General features: G+C 37.0%; 1 protein-coding gene across 1 annotated transcript in view; it reads right to left on the bottom strand.

The window, feature by feature from the left end:
* Positions 1–27,226, bottom strand: part of TDP1 (tyrosyl-DNA phosphodiesterase 1) — a 52,701-nt gene that overhangs the window by 15,095 nt on the left and 10,380 nt on the right. The window contains exons 8-14 of the mRNA XM_062576595.1: positions 24,083–24,253; positions 22,435–22,513; positions 21,728–21,913; positions 20,074–20,122; positions 16,915–16,981; positions 11,359–11,466; positions 6,967–7,069 (exon numbers count right to left, since the gene is read on the bottom strand). Coding sequence (XP_062432579.1) covers positions 6,967–7,069; positions 11,359–11,466; positions 16,915–16,981; positions 20,074–20,122; positions 21,728–21,913; positions 22,435–22,513; positions 24,083–24,253 — 763 coding nt within the window. The remainder of the gene's footprint in view (positions 1–6,966; positions 7,070–11,358; positions 11,467–16,914; positions 16,982–20,073; positions 20,123–21,727; positions 21,914–22,434; positions 22,514–24,082; positions 24,254–27,226) is intronic.

Below are 27,226 nucleotides of genomic sequence, written 5' to 3'. Positions count from 1 at the left end.
TATGGATTGTTAACTGCAGGGTATATGCATAAGAGATTCACAAGTTAAACACTGCAGCTTGAATACTGGATGACAGCATATACATAAAGCAAGTATTTGGATGGTCTCTACAACTACCACTTGAATATCAGATGCCTCTGCAGGCACTTCCCACTAAGAAAAGGAAAGAGCAGCAGTCCTCCCTACTTTACTTCTATAAGCACCATAGCATGCAGCTCCTGAAGGTGCCCTTTTTTTCCTGGTTGCCACAGACTTCACAATTAAGTATCAACATTTAGGAAGCTAAGACAAAAAAAAAAGTATTCACTTTTTATTGTTAAATAACTCTCGCATGCTTTAGATAAGCTTCATCAAGTTGCGTTCTGAGGGGGTCTGAAACTTGAACATAGACTCAGACTTTCACAAATCGTACGGGAGCACACATTTGCATGCATTCTATGATTCATGTAAGGAAAAAAACCCCACAGAGTTAAAAGGACTGTAGAGAAAGCACTAAATTTACTTAAACAAAGCATCTTTATACTGCACACATTTTAATCACTAGCCAACTAGCCAAATCCCTTTTTGGATTCCTGAAACACACTCAGAGATAAAGTTTGTTTTGATCCTTTCATTTCTGCGCTATAAAAGATGGCAATGAGCATTTGACTGGTAATGGGGAGCACCGTCAAGTAGGAAGATACCACCATGCTTTCATGGAACTCCTGGAGCCTCAGGCCTTCCCCTCCCAGTCCTGCTGTCTCCCAAAACATTTGAGTAAAATTTGCTAATTAAAAACTCTAAGCAACCTTGTATATTTAACTTCTAAGCTCTACTCAGAGAAGGTGTTTAAAAACTACTGGGACCCTTGCAGTGCAATGCAATGGTTTTATTTCTGGCTTAATTACTTAAAAATACATACACAAGAGTGAAGTAATGCTTTGTACTACAGTTATTTCTCATTCTAGCTTAGTACACAGTATTATGTCAAAACCATTAAGCAGATTCAAGACCAGCCAGCTTCCAGGACAATTTGTTTTCTGAACTGGAACTCAAAGCCTTAGGGTTAACTCTCCAGATGTGAGCGTTAGGGAAAGAAAACAAGACTGATCATTGTGCCACAGATTTATATTTGTGGTACACCTCATCTCATGTGCAATTTTGTTCCTCTATTCACTACTCTCTCAATCCAAGTGGTACGTAAGAACAGGAAAAATAACTGAAAAAGGCAACAAGAATGGGAAATGACAAACATCTTCCACCCAAGAACAGTTAGGCACGTTTTGGACTCTTGAACATGAAAAGATGAGTGTGGAAGATACAAAGGTCTATAAAAGGAGCAGCAGGGAAAAAGTGAATAGGGATCAGATGTTCATGGCCTCTTCCAATATAAGAGACAGTCATCAAATGAACTAAGTTTCAAAACATGCTTACATGCTAAATTGTGAAAATCAGAGGATGCTAGAAGTTTACAGGCATTTCAGGATAGACTAGAGAAGTTCAGAAGAGAAACAGAAGAGGCTATAACTTCTAACTTAAGAAAGCTCTATGAGTTGTTCCACTGGGTGGGTAGGGACGGAAGCTACTACCCAAGTGTCTGCCCATTGAACTGTTCCATAAGCACTTGTTTCCAGTAACCAGATTTTGAAACTTGTCTTTAATAAGACAGAGTAAAGCCACACACTTCCTATTCCCCTCAACAGGGGTTACTTCAGAACAACGTGTGTGACAAATTGGAAAGGACCTGGGGACTTGGCTCTACAGCTCATAACACTCAATACATTTCCTTAGCCACGCGCATCTATTTTCTTCCAAACCTTCACTGATCATCTCCCTTCTTCCTAGGCTGTGTGGTTCCATTACCATTTAGGCCAACAAAAGGTTATCCTGATATGATCCACCTCCCTGCTTCAACCTCACCCTCCTTCCTCCTAGCACTCACCTGATCTCATGCTGAGCTGGTTCATGAAACCAACCCTGACTCATTTTTGGCCAGTTTGAGCTGGTTTAAAGCACAAACAGAACAACATATTGGGATCAGAAGAGTCAGTTCCTCTGATCTAGCGTAGAGCCTCATTAGGCTGCAACATATCCTTTGAGAAAATTACCTCAAGCTAAGGATGCTAAATTAATTCTTTAAGACTTTTGAAAGCATCTTCTTGAAGTGCTGGCTCCCAAAGCTGCATAAAGGCAAAAATTTACACAAGTATTATCTACTAAAATATTACAAAAAAAAATCCACTTTATTTATGAAAAGCACGTCACTGCAGTGACAGCAGCTTGTACAGTTATGCCTGAGAAAGCCTTGAACAAGCTAGTGTGGACACTGCTAGCATTGTATTTACAATGACATGATACTTATCTTGGCTCCATACTACCCCCATTTCTTTGTCAGTTCCAGCAGTTCTTACTGAATTCTCCACTGCTATAACTATCAACTAGCAATTCACAAGATAGAAACATCTTGTGTGCCTTAAGCTATTTTTGATTTTCAGTTAGGAGACTTAGGCATGCATCATAAGGATAAATTCACACTGCAATATAGAATACTTGAGGCATCAAGGTTTGAAATCCTGGCAATTAAATTTGTTTTCATAAGTACTTACTTACTTGTCTGCATTGACTCATTTTCTTCCCATATCTGTTTCAGCGGTCTTGGAACAGCCACCGAGTTCCCAAACAGCCCTACAGCCACACAGCTTACTTCTAGCTGCATCCAAACCATGGATTTAGAAGGGTAAAGTTCAGTTTTGAATATACTAGGGCCCTAGCTTTTGCGTTTGACACCAACTGCGTTATACAATTTATCTTACTTTCTACATTAAAAAAAGAATCATAAAGCACATGCATATTTCAAGTCAGAATTTGTCCTTAAGAGCAAAAAAGCTGGAAACTCCAGAAGATAACTAGAACTTCATTATCACTACAAAGTTGAAAACATTTCACAGATATTTGATAAGGTGCACGGTAATACTATAAGTTGTAAAGCCTGAAATCTACTTTTTTGAGGTACAGCCAAACCCAAACAGACCCTAGGGAGCAGTGCAGCAGACTGACACCACACAAATCTTACTTCTCTAAGTAATCTACTGTTAACTTGCAGGTATATAACATATAATTTGTTTCTTCCTTGAACAGAAACAATTAGTACGCCCCTATTAGAATTATCAACCAATCTTAAGTTTATATGGTTAAAAATACAGCAAAGCAGTTTAAGAATACCTTACTGTCTTGCTTTACATACAGACAACTGGGCTAGAAATTTATAATTGCATAGCAACTATTAACTGGGCAGTCACTGAATGATTATTGGAGTATATTTAGGTTGCAAGCTAAGACAATATAAGTGACGTGATAAATTATATGACTGTAGTTACTGCAGTGAATGAGGCATCTCAGTTTTGCTACTACAAAATTAAAAAACAAAAACCCCCCACAAAACGGATACATTTTGCATTCCATTGCTTATGGCACAGCCTGAATTTTCAGCAATGACTCTTCTGCACTAAGAAAGTTTACTCACTGTCTGCTGCTTCAACTAACATCTAAACAACAAAGAGCAATAAGCAAGTTTGATCTTTTCCTGGACACAGTGGGATTGGAACAGGGGAAAACAGGAACACCTTAACTGCCTTTTCCAAATGGCTGATCAAGAGTAAGAACAAAGCATCACTTGTCCTAAGTCTAGCATGCCTAAATATTTAAGTCTTTAAGAAACTTGTATTACAGAACGTGCACAGGAATATAGAACGAAGCAAAACTGCTGAAAAGCCCTCAGAAAGATTCAAAGCAAAGAAATTCCCTCTCCACCACTAAACAGAGTTATCTTGTTCCTAAAGAGGTTTGAGGGAAGAAAGAGGTCATATTTTTGCAGTGTTTCACAGTGAAATCTTTCCTCTTACAAAAGCAGATCCAACCAATGTCTTTTTCCTCTCACCCTGATGACCTCAAGGCTTAGGCTTCAATTAGGAAGTATTTACACAGGAGTATTACAAAACAGCTCTTTGCCATTTTTGTTACTAGTACAGTATTTCTAGGGGATTTAGAATGAAATATAGTTGTTCTGGAATAATCTAAAATAAATTGTGCATTTTCATGTATAAACAGGCCTGTACGCTTCTGCTAAAGACTGAAGTAAACGTGTAATGAGTATACAGTATGTTTCCCATCATCACTAAGCTTAGCTTAGACACTGGATTTAGATTTCAGACATTTTGATACAAAACAAAAGAACAAAAAATACATTTCTACTTTAAATAGTTACCAGTCTTCACAAACGGCTAAATGGGTTTTGCTCTGGCTGCTCACACAGGACTGCAAGCAGAAACACTTTAATTTTGGCCTAAATAATGACTTTTTCTTGGTGTTTGATAGAAGAAAGGTTTAAGTACTTGACAAACAAGCTGAAATGTAAAAGTGTAAACTTCAGTCAATTTCACTTTCCTTTTTTTCTGTAAGCTTTTGCAAGCTCCAAGTTCTTCAGAATCTTTTACATTTCTGACTATTAAATGAAATGCTCCTGAACAAATGTTTATTTCTCCCCAGCAAAATGAAGTCTGATTTCAGATAACTATGAAACTTAAATTAGCTATGGAAAAACCCACAAGAAAGATCACAGGCATTAAAGATGACTGTTAGAAATCTGAGGGTGGGAAAGACAAATAAAACAAGTTTATTCCCCCTCCCCACCTCTCATACATTTTGAGACTGAAAAATGCTGTCGTGATCTGACCATTTCCATGATCCATGAGCAAGAAATCCTATGTAGAAAGGAAAGGTCAGGATGGAATAGTGGGATCTGAGCCAAGCATTCTAACAAGGAATTAAGAAAGGTGTGTGTGTGTGGGGGGGGGTTGTGTAGTTCTTTTTTTTTTTTTAATATATATACATATACATATATACACACACACACACACATATACATATACATATATACACACACACACACATATACATATATACACACACACACAGATCTCACAGATCTGGAACAGGTATAGCCACTCTGGGCAGAGACATACGTTAACTCAATCATTCCTAATTTTCTATCTATTTGAAATATGTTTTCCAGAAGTAGTAGAAACTAACATATGGAAAAGTACAAATCAGACCAGGATCCTTCAGTTTACAGGAAATAAAACTGATAACCAGATTCTAGAATTATGTTCATGCCAAAAGAAAAAAAAATCTATTATTAATTACCATACCACTATCACATGCAAGTTCTTTGCTTGGCCCAGTATCTGGACATAACATCAGCCAACTTCTTTGAAGATATATATATATATATATATTTTTTTAATCCCTTGAGGTCAGTTGCTGACAAAAGTCAAATTAAATGATTAAATGTTGGTACTCTAAAGCATCCTTTTGCCCAACTCCTGTTATGCTATTGTTAGTGGTTATTAAAATAAGCCAGCTTCACTTTAGAGTCTACTAATAGCAAAATCAATGTTTTCTACTATAAGAAATTGTAGAATTTTCTTGTTACATTCTCTGATCAACCCATTTTCTCTGAATATTTTCTTGCACATAAACTACATTGAAAAATATAATAAACCTTACTGAGGCAAAGACCGCATTACTACATAAGATGGTTAATGTCAAGACAGAGATACAGGAGCTCTTTTTTGGTAAGAGGCTACAGACAGAAACTATCAATCCTAATGTTGTAATTAGAGACTCAAGTTATGTAACTACGGTAGGTGAACATTTTCATAACATCAAAATATTCCATTCATTTGGGATTACATTAACCAACAGAAGTGCTGAAACATTATGTAAACACCTCTGTGAACATTACCTGAGAGAGATATATTCTAATGTTTTTTAAACAAACTTTTTTTCTAGAAAGACTTGCAATTCCTTCTCTGGAAGAGACTTTCACAGAGGAAGACATTTGGCTGCATGTTCATTGTAAACTAATTGCTTTAATAGCATCTTAGTACCACTAGACTCACCATATAAGAAACCAAACAGCAGGAACAAGAAACTCAGATCTCTTCACTATTAGACAGTAGATGTAAACAAAACAAAAACAATCTAAGCAAAAAGGAAGCTATTTCTTCTTACACACAATGCAAAATTTTATCATGGAACGACATCACTACCACAGGATTCTGTTGGGGATACAAGCAGCCAAACTGGTTCAAAAAGGAACGGGAGAAGTCCAGCTGTAGCCACTAATACACTGGTCTGATACAACGTGCAACTTGAAGTCCTTAAAAAAATATCATAGGGAACATACACTAGAGATGACTATATACATACCGTATCTTATACTCATTCCCATAGCATCTGCTGGAATTGCACTCAAACTAGACAGCCCTTACATCTCACTAATTATTCATATATCCAAGTACCTCGCTGCACACACTAGAATAAGAGACCTTTTATCTAAAACTTGTCTTCTATATAGAGATTATAGTCACAACAGTTTAGAAAAGATACTTTCCTTCAGCTTTTAAACCATCTTTGATGAAGAGATTCTCAGATCTGTATCCCAGATTTTAGAAAATGCATTCAAGAACTTGTTCTGAAAGCAGAAACTATGAGAAGAGACTGTCATCTGGCCTTAGAAGCATATTTCAGGGAAAGAACAAAGCCAGCAATCAGTGGTAAATCAGGAATTGTTTTTCAAGTTAGAGCTCATACGCATCGCTTTTGTATAATATGCACTCATAGCTTTTTTTAAAAAAAATGAAAGATTTGATCATCTTTGCAACATTTAATATATGTTAACACATTAAAATATTATCTTGTTTCAATAACACGATAAAATGTCTTATCAAGACCAAATCCATACTTGCTAGGTGGGTAGACAAACTATATTTATTTGCAAGAATAGCTTGTGTAAACTCCACTTGCTATAAACTCTCCAAATGAGAAATGCAAACTAGTAACTAGATTATTCAGTTACATTTGTATTTATAAAAGTTTGCAGATTCTCAGAGTATCCCAGGATTTGTGGATGAACTATGAACTTACAAATGCTGAAGGCAAGAAAAGGACTCCAAGTTCATAAGAACGGATCATTAGCTGGGTGCCATTTTTCTCCAGAGCTCCCCAAGCTGCTTTAGATAGATTGGCACTGCAAAAAAACAGAAAGCATTTCAGCGAGGCATAACTTCACAGGAGCAAATACTGATGTACTACAGCTATAGCAATGCACTTTAGTAGGAGAACTTGACTTCAATCAGAACAGTCGTTTTCAAAAGAAAAAAAAAAAAAAACAAAAAAAAAAAACAAAAAACAATTTGGCCATTCTTCCTTACTGCTATTTTTACAGCACAGTGGGAACAGTAGAGGCACTATGCAGAAGAGCATTCATACAATACATGAGCATAATTACAAAAGTCTGCATGTATCACAGTTCTGCAAGACAACTTCAACTTTTCAAAACTCATCTGCACATTTCAGAAAGATCCAAGGTATTAATAAACAGCTTTAACTTTATGATTTAGGAAGATGAAAGGCTTAGTCCGTTATGACTGTAAGATATTTAGTACAGAACATTTTTAGAGGTATTAAAGTAATATCTCTTGCTTCCAGTGTTTTGTTCTTTGATGTATTTATAAAAACAAATATTTAGGATTTTTTTTTGAAAAAACAAGCTATTCTATACCATACTGTAATCTTTCACCTGCTACCTGCTATGAAGTAGATTAAGTTGGAGTCAAAAAGTGAATGCAATTCTACAGTCAAAACCTACAAACAAATACAAAGCTTTAATATTAAAATTTTAACTGACAGACATACTAGTTGCTTTGTTGATAGCAGTATACAGTAGAAGAAAAGAATATGAGAAAAAACCCTCTAGTATTCCCCATGTTAGCTGACTCCAAAGAATGCAAAGTTTCCCTATTAATTTGCAGATTAATGTCAACTTTAAGTGTGCCAGGACACAGTAAAGGCAAGAGTTAATGATACAACCGTTTCTAAAGCAGTCTAGCTCATCTTTTGTCCTACAGAATATCTATGATATAATTTCTAAAAAATACATGAGTTAACTCATCTGTGTTCCACATAGTGTTGCAGTACTGGCATCTGCTGATGCTTCCAGAAACTAGAACCTCAAAGTTCTACAAAGACTGGCAGCAAACACAGCAAACTCAGTAAACAAAGCAATTTTGCACCAGTTAACTATGTTCAGTCATACAGTTTCTTTCTTTATGTATGTACTATTTGTACAGCAACATGGATGTTTCAGATTGCAACTCAACAAAAGAACCTTAATTAAAACAGAAAGACTTCAGATGTGAAAAAGATGCAAAAGTTCATCACTGTATACTGTCCTTATTAAGCAGGGATATCCAATATTAATTCAGATTGTCAAGTGCAGATATCCAGATTAATTTCAATACTCACATCTACCATAAGTGGTATCAGTCCTGGTAAGCCTCATGCTTATTAGTATGTTTGAAAGTGGCTCCATATACATTGTGTAAGTTTTATCGCTGCACAAGGCATGATCACACAACATAGAAAAAAAATTAAAAACTTGCTTCTTAATTGTCCCCTTCCCCTCACACATGTCCTACTGGTGTTATCCTCTTGATCTCATCAAGCAGATGAAAAATAGGAGTTTCATACAGCTCCTGTTCTTTATCTTTCTACTTAGTACTGTGTAAAAACATTTGCTCTTAGGTTCTGAGTCACACCAAAGGTCCAGGTAATCCACTTTTTAAATCTCTGACAATGATCAGTGGCAGCTCCCCACAGAAAAAGCATTACTATATTCAAGCCCTGGTTTTGTAACTCCTCTAATATTCTCTCCTATCCTCCTTCCATCTGCAGTTCAAGGATTCTGGGCCAGATAAGGTACCTTTGTCAGTTTACCACCACCAATTCACAGCTTCTTAAAACTAAGAGCACATTGCAGAGTATAACATAAAATTGTGTACAGGTTCCTAAGTCAAAAGTGAGTGTGTGCAGATGCCCTAGAACACTATCAAATTGAAAGCCTAGGTCAGCTCTTGGGTCAATGTCTGCCCTGTGTAACTGTGCAAAGAAACTGTATAGCACAGAGCCACTCTTAGGCAAAGGAGCCTTCCAAGTAGAAGCATGAAATTAGTAACCTCCCAATTAACAGTTGTGTTATTTTCAGTGGTGGTGCCAGGTTATGCTTTGACAGGTGGGTCAACATTTTAAGGGTTCTCAGAGGTATGAGCACAGAAGACCATTGCTTTCATGCTCCTTATACAAAAGAGCACTGAAAAACTACTTTGTTCTCATTTTTTTTTTAACCATATAACAAAAACAGAAAGCAGCGTATCAGGCTCAAAGGTACTGAATAAAGTTGTTGGCTTCTCAGAGACCCATCCAGGCTTCACAGGAAAGTATTTCAAGTGAAAGAAACATCTTTCCTTCTGTCTGACTTTTCTTGATAATTCTTCATTCTGAAATTTGCAGGAATATTTCTTCACTTCACTAACAAACAAAAAGCAAATCTGTAATACTTTCATCCCACAAGGAAAGTAGAGGCCTCCATAGGTATGTCTGGAAACTGGACAGGTAAAGGCAGTCAAAATATACAGCCAAACCCAAGTTTGTATCATAGTAAACAAAGCTCAGAGCAGTGTACAAAACTGATTTCTGATTACACACCTATAACCAGGTGAATCTGATCTGCAGAGTCAAATCAAACTCCAATACACCTGCATCTTGAGTTCTCTTTTCAATTCTGCTTTTCACAACTCAAATAGGATCTATCCATGGAATTTAGACATATAGAGAAAGGCAACTAAAAGAATTAAGGAGTTGGAACAGCTCCTTTCAAGGATAGATTAAAGAAGCAGAGACTTCAGCTTCAAGAGAAGGCTAAAAGTGGACGACAGTCGAATTTATAGAAGTTAAGGCAGTTAAATATTTTAACATAGAAGGTATTGAACTTCTGGAACTTGTTATCACAGGAGTTTGCAGAGGCAAGTGTTATCAGGTTTAAGAGAGGATTAGACAAGTTAATGGACAACAACTTCACAAATAAATTCAAAACAAAGGCAGAGATACTCTCTAACACCCCAAACCCAGTGGTTATGGCTGCTGAGGAAGTACAAGGGAAATGGACTGTAAAAAGGGGACCAGCTCACATAATCTTCCCAAATAGCACTACCTTTTTCCCACTGGAAGAAAGAGTACTGAGCTAGTCTGTTCTGAGGCTGAATATAAGTAAATGGGAGATATTACAGAAGAGAAAGCTTTAAGTCCAGAATTTTTGATAACTTCAAAATATACAACTACCATTCCAGTTTCTCTTCTAAAGATGATTATGAATTTGTTTTGTGCAAATGGCAACATATTTGCATGATAATAGAAGTTTTAAACTGTAATTACAAGGTCATCTGTCTAGACAAATAAATAAACCTAAGACAGTTTGAGAGGTGGCGTTCCATGAAACACAAAATGAATTAGGTATAGTAGGAATAAACATCTGCCCCTTCCACTACTGTTCTCTTCTATACTTTTCCTCTCCTCAGTTTCTGAAAGTTAACTTCCAAAAACACTCCTTATTGACAATATGTAGAAAAGCAGGTTGTATCGTATCACTCCGCACACTCAAAGACAGACTTCTGAGCAGACTATTTCCACTCATCTAAAGAATTCAGAATAAAATATGAATAACCTGTAAGAGAATTAAAGCTGCGCTGCTTCTCATCTTACACAGGTCAACTTTTGGTTGCTACATTCTGTAGTCAAAACTCGTATGAGCTTGGATCAGACGGCAATCCTGTATGTGCAGCACAATCTTAACTTGTATATTATACCTGTTCTCCTGCCTTAGACAGCACGTTCTTTGCAACCATCCTATTGTTTCATGCCTATGAAGTTGATGCCAAGAATAGGATTCCAAAATGAATTTGCAGTTATTTTTAATAGGTTATTAAAATTAATATTCAAGCCTCCAAGAGATGTTATTAATATCTGAAAAAAAATCTGACTATACCACAGAAAGTTAGTAATATGCAGAAAAACATCTGACTGTATACCACGGAAAGTTATTTTCTTTTACATTTAAGCTCTCAATGTACAACTGACTCATTCTGTTTGCTATTTAGAGGATCTAGAATATCTTGCTGCTTGTAAGATCTTTTCAAACACTGGAACATTTATATTCTTAAGGTTTGTTTCTTTTTGTTTAACTACTCTATAGAAATGATTCAGTTTCCGCTAAACAGAAAAGTTCATGTAATTCAGTAAAAGGATCAAACTTTCTAGAGAGACCACAAAATCCCCAAAAATGTAACAGAGAAACATCAAGTACAGACTAAAATTTATGTCACTATTAGTATGATAAGGAGTACATAGGTAACTCACCTGTGCGTACAGCTGACAAGAATTTTATACATTACACCTTTGAGAGGTATATAGTTAGTTGTTTACCTTGTAACTAAAAACCATGCAATCTTCTGGAAGTCAGGAGAGGGTCTCATGTATGTCTTGATGTGAGGCATGGCATGACTTCGACCAGAAACTTCTGCTGACCATTTACTAGGAAGAGAATAAAAGGAATATTTTAGATAAGGTTTTGTTATGACATCTAAAAAAAGAATCGCCCATACTACTGTGCCATGTTTTTGGTAATACTACCCGTCTTTACTCAGCACTCTTAATATTTGTGTATTCTACAGAAAGGCTGAAAACACTGTATTGAATTTCAAGATAAAAATTTAGTTTAATCTTACTAGAAGCCAGAAGGGCAGGGATGTTTTCTTAAAAAGAAACCAGATGTTCTTCTCCATTTATCAGAATCCCCTAACAAGTTTTCCATTCCTCTACTCCAGCTAGCACTTGAGAAACCAAGTCTAAGCTTTCAGCCAATTTTTCTTCTTTGAAGACAGTCAATGGTTATGCCTTTAAGCTAATGAGCTTTGTCTTGGCACCAAAGTAATCCCTGCAAAATTCCCTAAGTTTATTAAAAATTTATTACCCAGGAAGCAGGGAACAACTGATAGACTGTTGATACTACCTGTTCTCTTCCTTTTATCTGTGCCCCTAAGTCATTGGGAAATTTGAAGGCTTAAGACAGTAAAGGTCAGATACATGAACTATCTCGAAACAACAAGCCATTGCTGGGATAATTCAGCAACACTGTTACAAAACATGAACTGTAATTGTAGTCCTTAGAAGCACTTTCCACTCATAGCTGTTAGCCCTTACTCAAGAGTAGGGAGTGAAAATGCTTCCTCCATCCAGAGACTTCTTTTCTGGGTTTGGATTGTAATAGGCTCTGCTTTGGATTGTCATAATCTTTTCTCCTTAATTTACCATCCTTTTTTAAGTGGCAGATCAAAATGAATCAATCAGCTCTGAAAAATCTCTCAAGTGAAATGTGGTCATTTAAAAGGCTAATAAGATGAAAGAAGCAGAAGGACTGCAGTTATAGGTTTACCCAAGTTGAACCCTGAAGACCAATTTCCACATGAATAAGTCCCGAGCCTTTGCAGTTCAGAAGTCAAGATATGGTTACTTTAACATCCCTACCCTAAGATGAAAGGCAGAAAACACCATTTTTGAGAACTGGTGCTGCATTCCTAAAGGGCAAGAGCTGAAACACTGTACTCGTGTTTCGAGGGAACCAGATGTCTTTATGTTTAGATGCAAGCCACACTGAAGGCAGTTTCTGAAGAGCAGACTAAGCATGCATGATACAGTCACAGCTGAGTAAACTAGTGCTCCTCTGTAGGAACTCTACAGTTTGCATATTTACATACAGACTTTAAGGGTATACTGCAACTCAACAATTGTTAACAGCTTCATTTTATAGCTCTGTTTAGATATCTCTAATCAGAAGAAAAATTAAGGCACAGAAAAGTTAACTCCAATAAAATTGTCAAAAAGTCAAGAACTGAATACAGATCTGTAAAGTCTCACTACCTTATTCAAGAACAAAGTTTTTCCCTCCACTACTAGCTTTAGTATCAGTATTTTCTTCATTTTTTTAAAAAAACTTCATTACATCATTCAAAACTCAGATGATTTTAGTAAAAGCATTATTAAAGAGACATGTAAGAGATGTTGCTTCCTCAGCCTTGAAATTAGTACATTCCTCTGGACTGCACAACAAACTTTAAACCAAAAGAACTGGAAGGGATTTCAGACCGATACAGTATCTGATTAATCCATTCTTAAATCAGCTAAATTTCAACTTTGTCATGTATCTTTTCTGACATATTTGAGGAAAAAAAATAACCTAAGTAGATTGTAAAGTCTACTGTAAAATATAAGAGCAGTTGCTTTGCTCTGCAAGAATAAGAGCATGTCAACGCAACACCTGGAGGGTGTAGTCAGTCTACCTGGCTTAGCACATTTTAAACTGTAAACTTTTCATCAGACTGTAACTGGCAGAGGATGTGCTAAGTACTGCTCTCATGCTGGAGTGGAACTTCAGAATCACTAATACTGCCTTATTCTGACACTAGACCACTATCCCTGACATTTTTCACCAAAAACTTGCAGCTGCTTCCTCCTTCCCCAACCTTTGCAGCATACCAGGACCATTTTTTTTCTTTAAATGATGCAGCCTCGAACAGGACAGTAGTCACTTCTAGGTGTGACTCCACTATGATGCAAGCACTGAAACAGCCCATCTGCTTACTGACTCTGCTAAACTGCAATTTTTCCCCTTATTGCCCCTCCAGTTCTACAATAGCTGCTTTAGAGTTTAGTTTAACTTGTTGCACCTGCTCAAGACATTATGTACTGTGAATAAGGTATCTTTTGCAGTACAGAAAGTACTTCTGCACTCACTTGCACTACAAATTCTAATGAATTGCTGCTTTTATATCCACTTTAATCACTTGTAAGGTTTTAGAAGTTTTTTTAAATTACACATTTGATAAACATTCTTCTTAATGTTTATTGAATCTGGGGGTTTGAAAATAGAAACTGCAATCACTGAATTTAAAGGGTACTTAAAGACATACAGTAAGTCATTCACCATGAACATGTGGCTTTTGTGGCACAAAAGAGACAGAAGCAAACATTGGCCCCTTTACAAGTATAGCTATTGGGACAGGGAAGTCAAATGATCACAACACTCTGAAAAAGAATCCAGGCAAACACACACAACATACAAACAGAGCCAGGAATAACTAATTTTCTACAACACCATCTCTTTCATCATTTAGTTCTTTCTTCAAACAGTCAGTGGGCCTTCCATTTCAAGATAGTGGCAAGAAACTTTGAGTGTGGTTAAAACAACTCCTGCCATTGGTCTCAGCCACAATAGAACAGTAGGTCCTTTGTGCATGTGCTCTATCTCTCTGATCTTTAGCTCCACGGAGCTTTGGTTTTTTATGAAGTTACTGACTTCATAACAACACTATTTCAAGCTAAGAAGCAAGTTTATTCTTCTTCAGAACTCAAGAGGACTAAAGACCAGATACTGCTTTAATATAATTAAGCTTATGGACTTGAGAGATTCTAATGCCAATCAAATAAGGTCTTGCCAAACCAATTCCTTTCATTCTTTGAAATTAATAAAATTACAAAGTAATTGCCTATGACACATGATACTACGTGACAATTAACTAAAATCAGCATTAAAAATACACTATATACACTGTTAATCAGCTGTTTCATAAAGTAACAATTAAACCACTGAGCACTGCAAATCTCATCAATAACAGTACTTACTGAATATTGAACCAAAAAACTCTGAGATAGAAAAATGAGAAAATTGTACTATCTACACAATAGCTAATTTAACAGACTAGTCTATTATTCACTTCCTGCCATCAGAAACCAATATTAAGTTTAGTCATCTCACACTTTTCAGAAATTACTTTAAAAATTATTTCAGTTCAAAGCTGCATAGAGTAGCTGAACACATTCAACTGACAGAAAAGTTGGACAAGTCACCTACAAAATGCCAGAGATGTCATAAAACTAGCGTGCCTGGGGTAGAGGTTCTACCTCTTTGAGTGGGAATAATGGACACCATTTTCCTATCCATCAATCTCTCCTTGCTTCTAAAACGATATTCCTTCTCTTTCACTGTAAGTATCATCTACCACTAATTGTACGTATTCTCTGATGCAACGCATCAGCCTTGGGGCCCACAGAGCCTAACTAACAAATATGTGTTGAGCATGGCACATTTCAATGTCTGAAAGTAAAATCCATACATTGAATACAGTAGTAGCGTTGATAATACAACAACAAATGAGCATGGCAATGGCAATATTCTGGAATCTACATTCTGTAAGAATGGATTTGTCAGTGTTTGTAGACTGGAACACCACACTTACAACTGTTACAGTTACCATATTCACCAAATCCAAAAGGCTCTCATTTTCTGTAATAACTTCTCAGAAGAATATGTAAGGTTAAGAACAGGCATGTGGTTACTGTGGAGAAGCTGATATAAATGGACCTACCATTTTCTCTCTCTAAGGTTATCAGGATAAGAAGTTGCTGCATGTCAACTGCTCTATGGTTACAGCTTACATACAGGCTCTCTTAGGGAGCCAATTCCTTGTATTACTGCAGGGTAAGAATCTGTATGTGGGTAGTCCCTACAAAGCAGATCATGCAGGGCCACTTATCATCTGCAACCACTTCTTGAAAGATGAATTTAAAACAGTTCTTTTGTTGTCAGAGCAGGACATGAATATGCTCACTGAAACAGGCATGACAGTGGTTTCCCATAGAACAGGAATAAAAAATTGAATAATCTCATTAATAAATTACACACACACTAAATAAGAGACTAACAGGGGTGGAAGAGGGATCATCACACAAACGCTCCACAAAGTTTTTCTTTTTTCCCCCCCGCAAATAAAGGTGTCATAAGGTGTTATGCTTAAGAAACTGAATTAAACCTGCACAAGCATCTCTAATTTTATGATCTTTTTTGAATCTTGACTGAGCCATCTTAAAGCATTCAAGGTCATTTAACTTCCGTTTGCAGCTTTCTTCCATTGCTGAATGTGCTCAGACGGCACACTTAGAAGGCAAGAGACACAAAGCCCCATGCTTTCTGTTTCAGTTCTATTTGTTGGACATTGACCAGCAATGCTCTCAGCAGCAATCACAGGACTGTTCACTCCAGAACGGAGGATGCTCTCTGCAACTAGCAACTGTGTTCTTGGCCATCTGAATATGTATACAACTTTGCTCATCTGTAAGCATGGTCAGAATTGGTGAAGAGTCAAAGTTCAGAGTGGCTTCCACCGGGAACAGTTAAAATTTGCTGGTGGAAGAAATGGGTGGCTGTGGTCTTGAAAATTTACCAAAATTTTTTTGATCTTTGCAAAACAGCTTTTCCCATTGTTCTCAGAAATGCTTACATTTTTAAAAAGATTCAGCCCGAGGGAGACATTTGGCATGGAATGTGTCAGATGGTTAGAATCTGGCAAAATTAGAAGCAAGTGAAAATAGAAGCTCCTAATAGAAAACGTCAGGCACCTTTAACAAAAGATGGTATTAACACAGGGGACTGAGAGGTTTTGCAACAGAATTGCTGTACTCCAGAGGAGCAAACTAACAAAAAAACACCCATAAACCCACCATCCTAATGCCACTTCCTAACACTAATCCTGCTATGAGAAAGTAATAAGCTTAGCTGAAACCCTACGAACACTGAGGCAGAAGTGGGAATGTGAAATACAACTGTGATAAATAAATAAACAATAAATACAAAGGAATAATAGGATGCCATTTCAAAGAACGGAAGTTTAGAGAGCCCAGATCTGACACAGTCTTCTATTAGCAGCAGTACCCTTTGTCATTTTAATAGTTTAAAAACAAGGTTCACCTTGTTCTATGTTCCGGACATAAGATGACCAGATTTGAAACTAAAGGCATTTATTTTAATGAGCTGAAGAGTATCATGTTTCTCACCACTACCCCTTAATATGCTATTAACAATCTAAAACATTAGTGTAAGTTTAAATACACAGTCTGAGAAAAAACAAAGAACTGAGTTTTACTTACTGAAAATAGGAATGCAACCACAGCTGTTTCTGCGCTGTTTGTATACTGTAGGGAAGTGAGCCACCAGCTTAAGGAGAAAAAAAAGTTACAGAATATTTATATTTGTTTTTTGAAAGGCATTCCAAAGGCAGTTAGGGACTTGGGGAATTTATTATCTGTACTATCATCATGACTTATTTTTGGAAAATAGTCAAATGCTATAGTGGTATAAAATGCTATATATATTTTTTCATTCTAACAATTAAACAGATCTCTAAACTAAGTAACAGATTTACACTGAGATAAAGAGAATCATTATACAGGCTCTGGAATTAAAGACTGTCTTAAAGAAAGATGTCTGTGGATATTTTTGATTATAGCATCACTTCATAGCTACAGATTACAATTACTACTCACAGGCTAGCAGGAACAAAACAGCATCCAGCAAAACAGTCATTTTATTTTGTACAAAATGAGAACTTTATGATGAAACTGTATGTGGCTCTTATCTAGTCTTTGGCTAATGAATAGTATGACTTCTTGAAATGGACTCTAACAAAGACGAATTAGCAACAGTATACAGAATCGTATCAGTGCTGTATATTAAAAACATGGTGCAAGACTTGTTCTAGAAGAAGCCATAAGGGATTGTCACAAAAGCTTTACTACTCTAATGGATACTTTAGCTGCAGGGATCCATGGAGCTGTTCACATGTACAGATAGATTTCTGTAATTCACCTAGTTATTTCACAAAATGGAACAGATCACAGCAACGATCAAACAGATTGCACCTCCTACTTCACAGAGCAAGAGCTTTGCTGTACAGAGGCTGCAGACAATCAGGTGCATTAAGACAGCCTAACTTACTTCCTGAAACAGCTTATATACATGCTCAAAGACTGCTCAGATAAAAGACAGCTGTTAACAGTCCTGCTAGCCTTGTGTTCAAAGTTCCACCTACTGTTAGTATGAATTAGAATAGCAGTTGAAGTCTTCTATGTAGGAGCAGAGATACCTGACCTGGAACAGGACACACATTCATGGATTCAAGAATGCCAAAGGCTTAGAGAGTCACAGAGGTTGGAAGGGACCTCTGGAGATAGTCTAGTCCAACCCTCAAACTCAAAGCAGAGTCAACTAGAACAGGTCGCTCAGGACCATGTCCTATGGTGTTTTGAGCACCTCCAAGGATGGAGTCTCACCAATCTCTTTGGACAACCTGTTCTAGTGTACCCTTACAGCAAAGGTTTCTTATGTTTTAATTAAATTTCCTATATTTTAATTTATGCCTGTTGCCTCTTGTTCTTTCACTGAGTATCACCAAGAAGAGTCTGTCTTCATCTTTTTTACTGCTTCCAGTCAGATATTTACACACATTGACAAGATCAGTCTGGAGAAGAGGTGGCTCAGGAAGGAACTCCAGCTCTCAGCCTCTTGCTCTGTGCCAGATGCTCCGATCTGTTAATCACTTTTGTGGCCCTTCACTGGGCTTGCTCCAGTACGTCCAATGTCCATCTCATATTGCAAAGCCTAGAACTAGACACAGTACTCCAGAAGCAGCCTTCTCAGGGCTGAACAGGGAGAAAGTATCACCTCCCTTAGTTGGCTAGAAATGCTCTATCCAATACAGTCCAGGATACCACTAGCATGCTTGGTCACAAGGGTGCACTGCTGGCTCATGGACAACTTGTTGTCCACCAGGACTCCCAGATCTTTTTCTGTAAAGCTCCTCTCCAGCTTCAGTTTGTACTGGTACTTGGAGTTACTCCTCCCCAGGTGCTGGACTGCGAACTTGCATTTCCCTTTGTTGAACTTCATAAGGTTCTGATTTGCCCGTTTCCCCAGGCTGTAAAAGTCTCTTTAAAGAGCAGCGTGACCATCTGGTACATCAACCACTCCTCCCATTTTTATTGTCAGCAAGCTTGCTGAGGGCGCAGTCTGTCCTATCATCCAGTACGTTAATGAAATGTTAAACAGCACTGCATCCAGCAGCAGCCCCTGGCGTATAACACTGCTAACTGCTCTCCACCTGAGCTTCATGCCACTGATCACAACCATTTGAGGCTGGTGGCTCAGCCAGTTTCCTATCCACTTCAGTGTCCACTTATCTAGCCTGTACTTCATTAGTTTTTCTAGGAGGATATTATGGGAGACTCCATTAGAAGCCTTATTAAAGTCAAGATAAACAACATCCACTGCACTACTTTCATCCATCAAGCCAGTCACATCATAAAAGACTGTAAGGTCAGCTAAGCACATTTCCCTTTCCTATATCCTTCCAACTACTCCCAATCACTTTGTCTTTCATATGTTTGGAAACTGTTTACAGGATTATATGCTCCATCACCTTCCCAAGGATCAAGATGAAGGTGACCTGCCTGTAGTTCCCCAAATCCTCCTTCTTGCTCTTCTGGAAGATAGGGATGGCATTTGCTTTCCAGTCCTTCAGTCTATGATCACCCTGACTTTTCAGAGATCATCCAGAGTGGCATTGCAATGACTTCAGCCAGTTCCTCTGCACTCATGGTTACATCCCACAGTGTTTGCTTTTATAAAATAAAAGCTTCATTGCATCAAACAAGGTATTACAGTATCTCCTCCTCTCTGAGGTTGGTCTAGGCCATGCTTTCACACATGGACATTCACTTCATGAATACAAGTCTAAGATTGACCTGACCAATTGTACAGTGCAGTACCAAAAAAAAAAAAGTCATCAGTGAGTACTGAAACTAACACATTCTCCATTAACTGCAGCATGCAGAGTGACACTGCAAGGAAGACAAAGATAAGGCAGAAAACTCAGATTTGAGTGTTTGTGCTTATGCCGAGTTATCACACTCAAATCCGAGTTTTCTGCTAAAACAAACGTATGACTCGAATTAGAGCCAGTGGTTTTTTTTTTTCCCCTCTCCTATACAGCGACATATGACATGACTCTGCAGCCTTGTATACAACACACCATTGCCCACAAAACTTTTACTACTTGGTCACACAACAACAGAGCTAGAACTAGAATATCAATAAAAGAAATAAAAGGACTCTACTGCCACCTATTCAGAGTTCCTGACAAGATGACAATTCCAGGTTGAAGCAACAGCAACCACTGAAATGAGTCTGCAGGATATTATGACCACAAAGAGCCAATAAAGTTTCCCCCTTCCCTCCATTCGTGTGCTTACCAGGATAGCCTTCCAGACTTTGCCTCACATTGTCCACAGTAGGATAAACCTTCCGGGGAAAAAGAAACAAAACAAACCCCACAAAAAACACAACTTTAATAATGCAGCTCTAAATACACAGTTGACAACTTTCAAACAAAAATCCTCTTAAAAATAAATTCTTACTGGGGGCAGGGAAGAGATGGGGAACATAACAACTTTGCTTTTCAGAGTGAATAGAACTACACAGCAGTTTAAACTAGACAAGGAAAAATCAGTCCTGTGCCAGTAACAAAGAAAGCCTTTAATGTTTTTAGCTAGCTGTCCTACACAACTTAACAAAAATCAGCAGGCAAAAGGTAGGGATTCACAGAATCATGATTTAGCTAACTTCACTTCGGTCCTAGTAAGTTCTTAACATTTGTTACATAAAATTTTAGACTGCATTTCAAATACGACTATGTGGGGCAATTAATGCACAGTGAGGGCACAGTTTGGCAAGACTTTCTTTGATTTAACAAGCTCTTGCCACAAACTCTTGTTTCTATTCATCCCCTTAGTTGTGCTGATAACCACATCAAAATAATCAGGTTAAAAAATAATGTTTAAAATATGAATCACTCAGTGGTTCAGTTACACCTCAGCAACACTAACAGCTGCTTCTGTTAGTAACAAGATGACAAACTATAGAATGAAGATGAGAATATCGTAGTTTTTTGTCACTAGAGGAAAATATAATCAATCAGAGATGGAATTTGTAGTACATTTGTAGTACTTCAAGTACTGTATGTTTATGCTTATAGAAATACTCTGTTCAAACACGAAGTTAGCGTCACTTTAAGTAGTTTTATATTATAACAATAACCTACCATAACAATCTGCTGAATAATACGTACATCAAGTAGAGACATTAAGCATTTATGAAACTAAGAGAGTAAAAGTCAGAGTTAAAACTAAAATCTACTTGCACAGTAAGCATCTGTGTTTCAACATTCAGAAGGAAAAACAGATTAGGGAACTACAAAAACTTAAATCTTCCAAAGTATACATCCAGGAAGCTATGAACTGGGATATATCTTTCAATCACACGTGACACAGAAGGCCATGTCCAACAGCAATAGTAACAAAAGTTTTTAGAAAATATTAAAAAATATTGTTTTGCTCTTGCTTTCTCCTGTCTGCTGTTAAATTCAATGAAGTTATTTAAGATCCAGATAAATAGACAGCAGCTGAGTAAGTGATAGGAAGTTAGCACCTTGATTAACTTCAAATGTCTACAAGACAGACATCCACATCTATTCTGCTGTCAGCAGAAATCTTGAGCAAGACTTCTCATCCTAAAACGGGTCAGATGAGTCATTACCTGGAAGTGAATCTCTCCCTAGTGACTATAAAGGAAATGTAAGTGACTGGCTTCCCCTTAGCTTTCTTCACTCAACTCTTGCAGATTGATTTTTTTTTTAATTTTTTTTTAAGATTATATTACCCTGTAACAGTACAAGAAGTATTTGTGTATTTTCAGCACTGATGAACTGAAGGGGAAAGATTCTTCTACTGATTTCAAGATGAAAACTAGGCTAGCTTCTTCCAAAAGATAAAAGCAAGCCAATAACTATGAGATTAAAGAATAAATGAATAAATATTAAATAGAGGCCATCAGCACCTAAAAGCGTACCAAGTGAATCGGAACATCATATTTACGGAGAGTTGTGACATCGCTGCCTGTGGCCACCAGGCTCTCCTGGAACTCTGAGCACAGCCACTTGGACTCGTCCGCTCCCATTGAGCCAATGCTCGAGAACTGTCCGACAACAGGCCAAGATTCCTGTGCTGGTACTGATGAGGCATGCTCTTTCAAAAGCTATTGAGAAAGAAAGAAATATTGTTAGACTTCAAGAGGAAGAGACAATCTTAATTACAAGTTTGATATTGCTTCTTTTGGCAAAGAAAAAGATTAACACTCAGGTTACTTACTTAACTTTGCAATAATAACAAATTATTAATTAATAATTATCATCAGGATCCCCTCAAAGCCCACTACTCCTTCAAGAGAAATCACAAGGCAATTAGACAGCTGTTAGTTAGATAATGGGCAAGAAGAACTCTAGAAAGTCTTTAAGGGGAGGAAAAAAAAACTCAAAGAACCACACACAGATAACATGGGCTTAAGGAGCCAACAGAAATTAAACAACTAAACTTAAATATTTAATAGTTGTTAACCACCCAACTCCTTTCATATCCCAAAACCCCAGCTACAGTAGAACTTACAGTAAATGGGAAAAGTAAACAATGAAAAAAGAACTGAAAGGAACAAAAGAGTGCTCCCCAAAATGGGAGCTACAGTTAAGAGGATATTGACAAAAAGCCCTATAGTTATAGTACCTTTCTGAGCCTAAGATGACCCCACTTTTCTTTATCAATACCTTGATATCGTCCAGGAGTAGAACCAAGCAGATACACTCTACAGAAACAAAGAAACACCACCAAGAGGTTATTTGGAGCTCTGCTACCCAAAAAGCATACTATCAGTCAGTGAAAATCAAGTCAATCTGAAAAGTTACTTTGTGATGACCAAGCGTAACATCATGCACTTTACATCAGCCTGCCATAGCTTCCACTTCGCATCAGAATAATAAAAGCGTCACATAAAAAAACACCATGCATAATTTCTGGAATGTTTTAGTTTACAAAGTATTAAGACACGCAAGTAAAAACCTATCATCATGGATTAAGCACACAAGTCCAACCATTAAATATTTATCTGTTGCACTGAAGATTTGCCCAGCTGATCAAGCTCAGGTAATAGAAATCATGCAGATGATCAAGTAGAGCATAAGCTCAAGCTAGCTCACCTGACCACAGGCTACAACTTTTTTTTTTTTTTTTTTTTAACATATAATCTTGTAAGACTCCATGGGAAGAAAAAGGCACATTTTCATACACTAAACAAGGCAATTTCGTACATTAAACTAGGCAAGCTTTCAGTCTCTATTTCCACTGTGGTTTATCACCTTTTTTCAGTTTTTCTTTTAAATTAATTTATTGCCAGTTTATAAAATTGCTATTAAGCAGCTGAGGAGATTTACACTTTTTGAAATAAACACTATTTCAGTGGAAATGCAAGATGAATCTATTAGAAACTACTTAACATTTTATTCAGAATGTTTAACTGATATCAACAAAGTGATATGAGAAGACTATTTCAAGAGAAGTCATATTATTACATAACTGCATTTTTATTATACCATATATCTTGCTATAGAACACAACACATAATCCATGCTTGTAATAGGCCAAATTCTGCATACATACAAATGGATAGAGCTGTGTCCTAAAGAGCAGAGGCCTATTCTTAATGCAATCTCATTACAATAATCGTTGCTTGTATGATCCACTCACACATGTCAAACTCAGCACAACCCAGATTCTTCAATGGTAATTTTACTGAAGCAAGTTTTCAGTCAGACTGACTTAAATAAAAGTCAGTGTCCCCACCACTCCTTACAGCTACCTCTTTCAAATTATTGCTGAGACTTTGTTCCTTTGGATCATACACTTATAAAACTAGAAATAGCTCAATTCACCATAACCTCCGTAAGAGTATTAACGTTCAATTTAAATGAAACTCATTTTTACACAGAATGTCAAAAGCCTTATTGCAAAGGTAAAAGTGATCATTTATCAAGATACAAAGGCAGCTCATTACTTAAAACTTCAAGAAGAATCTGCAAGGGGTTAACAGTTTATTTAAGCAGGCTGATTACTGCTTTAAATTTAGCCCAAAGCATATAACAGTTTGAAAGCATTATGTTTGGACTATTGTGAAGTCTTTGGTTCCCTCAGCACCTAGCCCAAGAAGTTAGCCCCACTGAAAACTGCCTAAAGTTAGACTCAAGTTTGAATACTGCTAACTCTGCAACAAGGTAAGCTTAAGAAACAAACCCATGACTTAATGGATCCTGACAACAGAGATGTTTAATTTTTTTGGAGAAAAAGCATGCAAGTTATTATAAACAATGATAATACATACCTTGTCTCTGACAAATCATGCTCTTGAATCTTATCTATCCATTCCTTGAGTGTAGGAGAATTGTAAGCCATCAAATAGCTTATCAGGTCAGATTTAAAATTAGTTTCAGATTCACCAGCAGAACCAGTTGTTCCCTGAGGTAGCCTTGGATATAAAGGACTTATCCATATTCTAAAAACAAAACAAAACCACAAAAAACATCATACGACATCAAAAAGCCACACTGCACAACACATTAACACAATGTTTTAGTAAGTGATTAAAGCAGTTCTGGAGCTCCTATATAAATACTGGACAGATACAGTTTTACTGCAGTGCTACTAACTACAAAGTAACTTGCCTTTACTTCACAATTAGAGTCATTACAAGTCTTATACTCAAGAGCATAAAACTAATATTTTCAAATCAAAAAGACAACGTACATATGTTTACAGCTTTACATCACTATTAAACAAGCCAGGCTTGGACTTACTAGTCTTTTCATTAAGATTCTCAGTATAAATAGAAAAACAGTTACACTGCAACACATTGTGCTGAGCTACTAGTTTGTGTAATGACATAGAAAAATTCAAACTATGGATTTTGAAAATTCTGCATAATTCAAAGGGTAGAGTACAATGATATTTCACTTCTCTACAACTTCCCTCAAAATAAAAGTAGTGTGGGTTCCACACAGCAAAAACAGCTGAAAACCTCCACAAATCTTCCACTGAAAAAAAAATCCAACCCAACAGTTTTAAAAGATCACATAGCTCCCAAAATGGGAAAGAAACTAGTGAGCCATGACACGACAATATTTCAGTATTCAAGATTACACAGCCTGGTATAAAAGGATGAAGGTTTCATAACATTGTTCAGGTCTAACATGGCACATGAAGTTCGTATCTCAGGATACTCTAGTCTCCCAGTAAGTCAGCAAAGGGCAGTTTATATAAAGTGGTAAGATTGTAGGCCTTAATTTGCTTTTCTGCTAAGTCAAGATGGACACATCCCAGAGGCTTCCCTTGCTTTTCTCACTGGACTAAGTCATCTTTGACCATGACTAAAAAATTCTTACTTTCTCCTTCTGCTATCACTGATTATAGGTCCACCTCCTTCAGCTGTCCACTAGCATAAATTCTTTAGGCAGCAAAACCCACTAGATTTCGGATAGTCTAGTATACTACCCAATTTCACTGCCTTCATGCCTCTATTGCCCTTTTCCAAGATAGGAGAGAAAAACAGCAGGGAATTGAATGGTCTCTTATATTACTCTTTCATCAAGATAGAATAAAGATTATATTTGCTAAAATCATATTCACTTTATGCAAGCATTAAAAGAAAGAAAATATACTATGTACTGTCTATCACACTAGCACTGTGCTCTTATGTTATTGTTTCTCTCTAGTCTATCATTTCAAAATTTTGAGAGAAACTCTATAAATACCACTGGAACAGACCAAACTTTATAAATGTTCATTTATTTCAACTGAGCTCAGCTGCTAGTGTTTTTGTGGCTATGTGGAGAGGAAAGAAGTAAAAAAAGACCTTACAAGTTTATTTGTGTTTCATTAATGCTTACTAAAGGGGATGAAAATTAAAGCTTTATATTGACTAGAAGTCCTGTGCCTTCTAAATTCAGGAATAACTGAATCACACACAAACACATGCACTGCTTTTGCAAAGCTATTAAAAAAAAACAGATCAGCACAGTTTACAGCCAATTCAAACTACTATCAGTATCATATCTTGCCAGTAAACAAGATCAAGCAGTCGTAAGTATTGCAAAACCAAAACTAGTTCAAGGTGTTATTTCCTTCTCAACTGAAAATAACCACCCTAGAGGTTAATCTGCATTCTAAGTAAACTGATCTGAACACTCATTTTCAATCTACCATTTACCAGTTCTTTCCATTCATGCATTATATAGCTATAGTAACCAAAGCATCTGCATTATCAATTTTACAGAAAGTTTATATATCCTTTGTAATTCACAGGCTTACAGAACATATAGAAGCCTAAGAGCCACCACATTAGTAAAACTGCATACTATTACAGCAAATTCAAAAATAAAAAAAATTGTCATGTTAGACAAGCATTGCAAAAGGATATTTTCATACTCTCTTGGTTTTCTAAAAGGTTAGCTGCTAAAGGATACTAAAGCCATCTCTAAGTGAAAGATCTCAAAGCAAGAAACTGGCAGTTGCATTTCTGCCGCTCAGCCTCATGAAAGGTTGCTTCAGACAAGAGCAAACATTCACTGTTTTACAGCAATGAGATGGATGTCCAGAAGACAGCAACATCTAAAAGGCCACTTTATAGTATAAGTTACTGTGGAGAGCTAACTAAAAAAACGCACACGCTGGGGTAGGTTTAGCAGCAGGGGTGTAGGGTTGTTATTAATGTGTCACTTTTAATCCTATTTTCTTTAAGAAAGCCTTGTAAAAATCTCTATAAAAACATGCACTGTTTCCTGGGTTATTATTGACTGTATTAAGACATATTGCAATTAGGAAATGTATTACGGAACTGTTTCCCACAAATTGGTTTAAGGAGATCTTAAGTATTATTTTTTTTGGTCAGGCAAATGCTTCAGTCCTGCCCACCATCAAGTTACACTCTAGATACAGCAGAAATGGAACATCTCCCCAGTTACACTGCAACATTAAGGTTCCTCCCACCAAAAAAATAAAGAGTGCTTCACAGTTAGCCTTTTTGTAAAGGGACAGGATGGCATAATAAAAGAGCTGAAATTGGTCAGAGCGGGTTTAAGACAATGGCCAGCTCAGAACGAAGCTTTATTTAGTACAGAAAGCAACTAAAGTTCAGGCCAAGACCGCTACCACTTTTCCAGGTGTAGTTTTTTGCTGCAGAGAGTTTTAAGAACACAAGACTTGCAGCACCAGATAAATGAAGGCAAATTTTGTATCCTGTCTCCAACAGCGACAGTAAGCTGATGCCTAAGTATTAAAGTGAACATACACAATACTTCCTCACAGGACTCTCCCAAACTCCAGCTGCTCTCAGCTGAGCAACTACCCCAATTCAGCAAGTTTCTACTTATTTTGCAACACTCAGTGGACCTTGCCCCCATACCCTTTGAATCCTTTTAGCATCCAGAATTCCTTTTGCAAGGTATTCACAGATCAACTGCATGCCTCATAA

This window comes from Rhea pennata, chromosome 5 (genome assembly GCF_028389875.1).
Source record: "Rhea pennata isolate bPtePen1 chromosome 5, bPtePen1.pri, whole genome shotgun sequence".
NCBI classification, from domain to species: Eukaryota; Metazoa; Chordata; class Aves; order Rheiformes; family Rheidae; genus Rhea; species Rhea pennata.
This window is presented reverse-complemented; position numbering and strand designations above follow the sequence as displayed.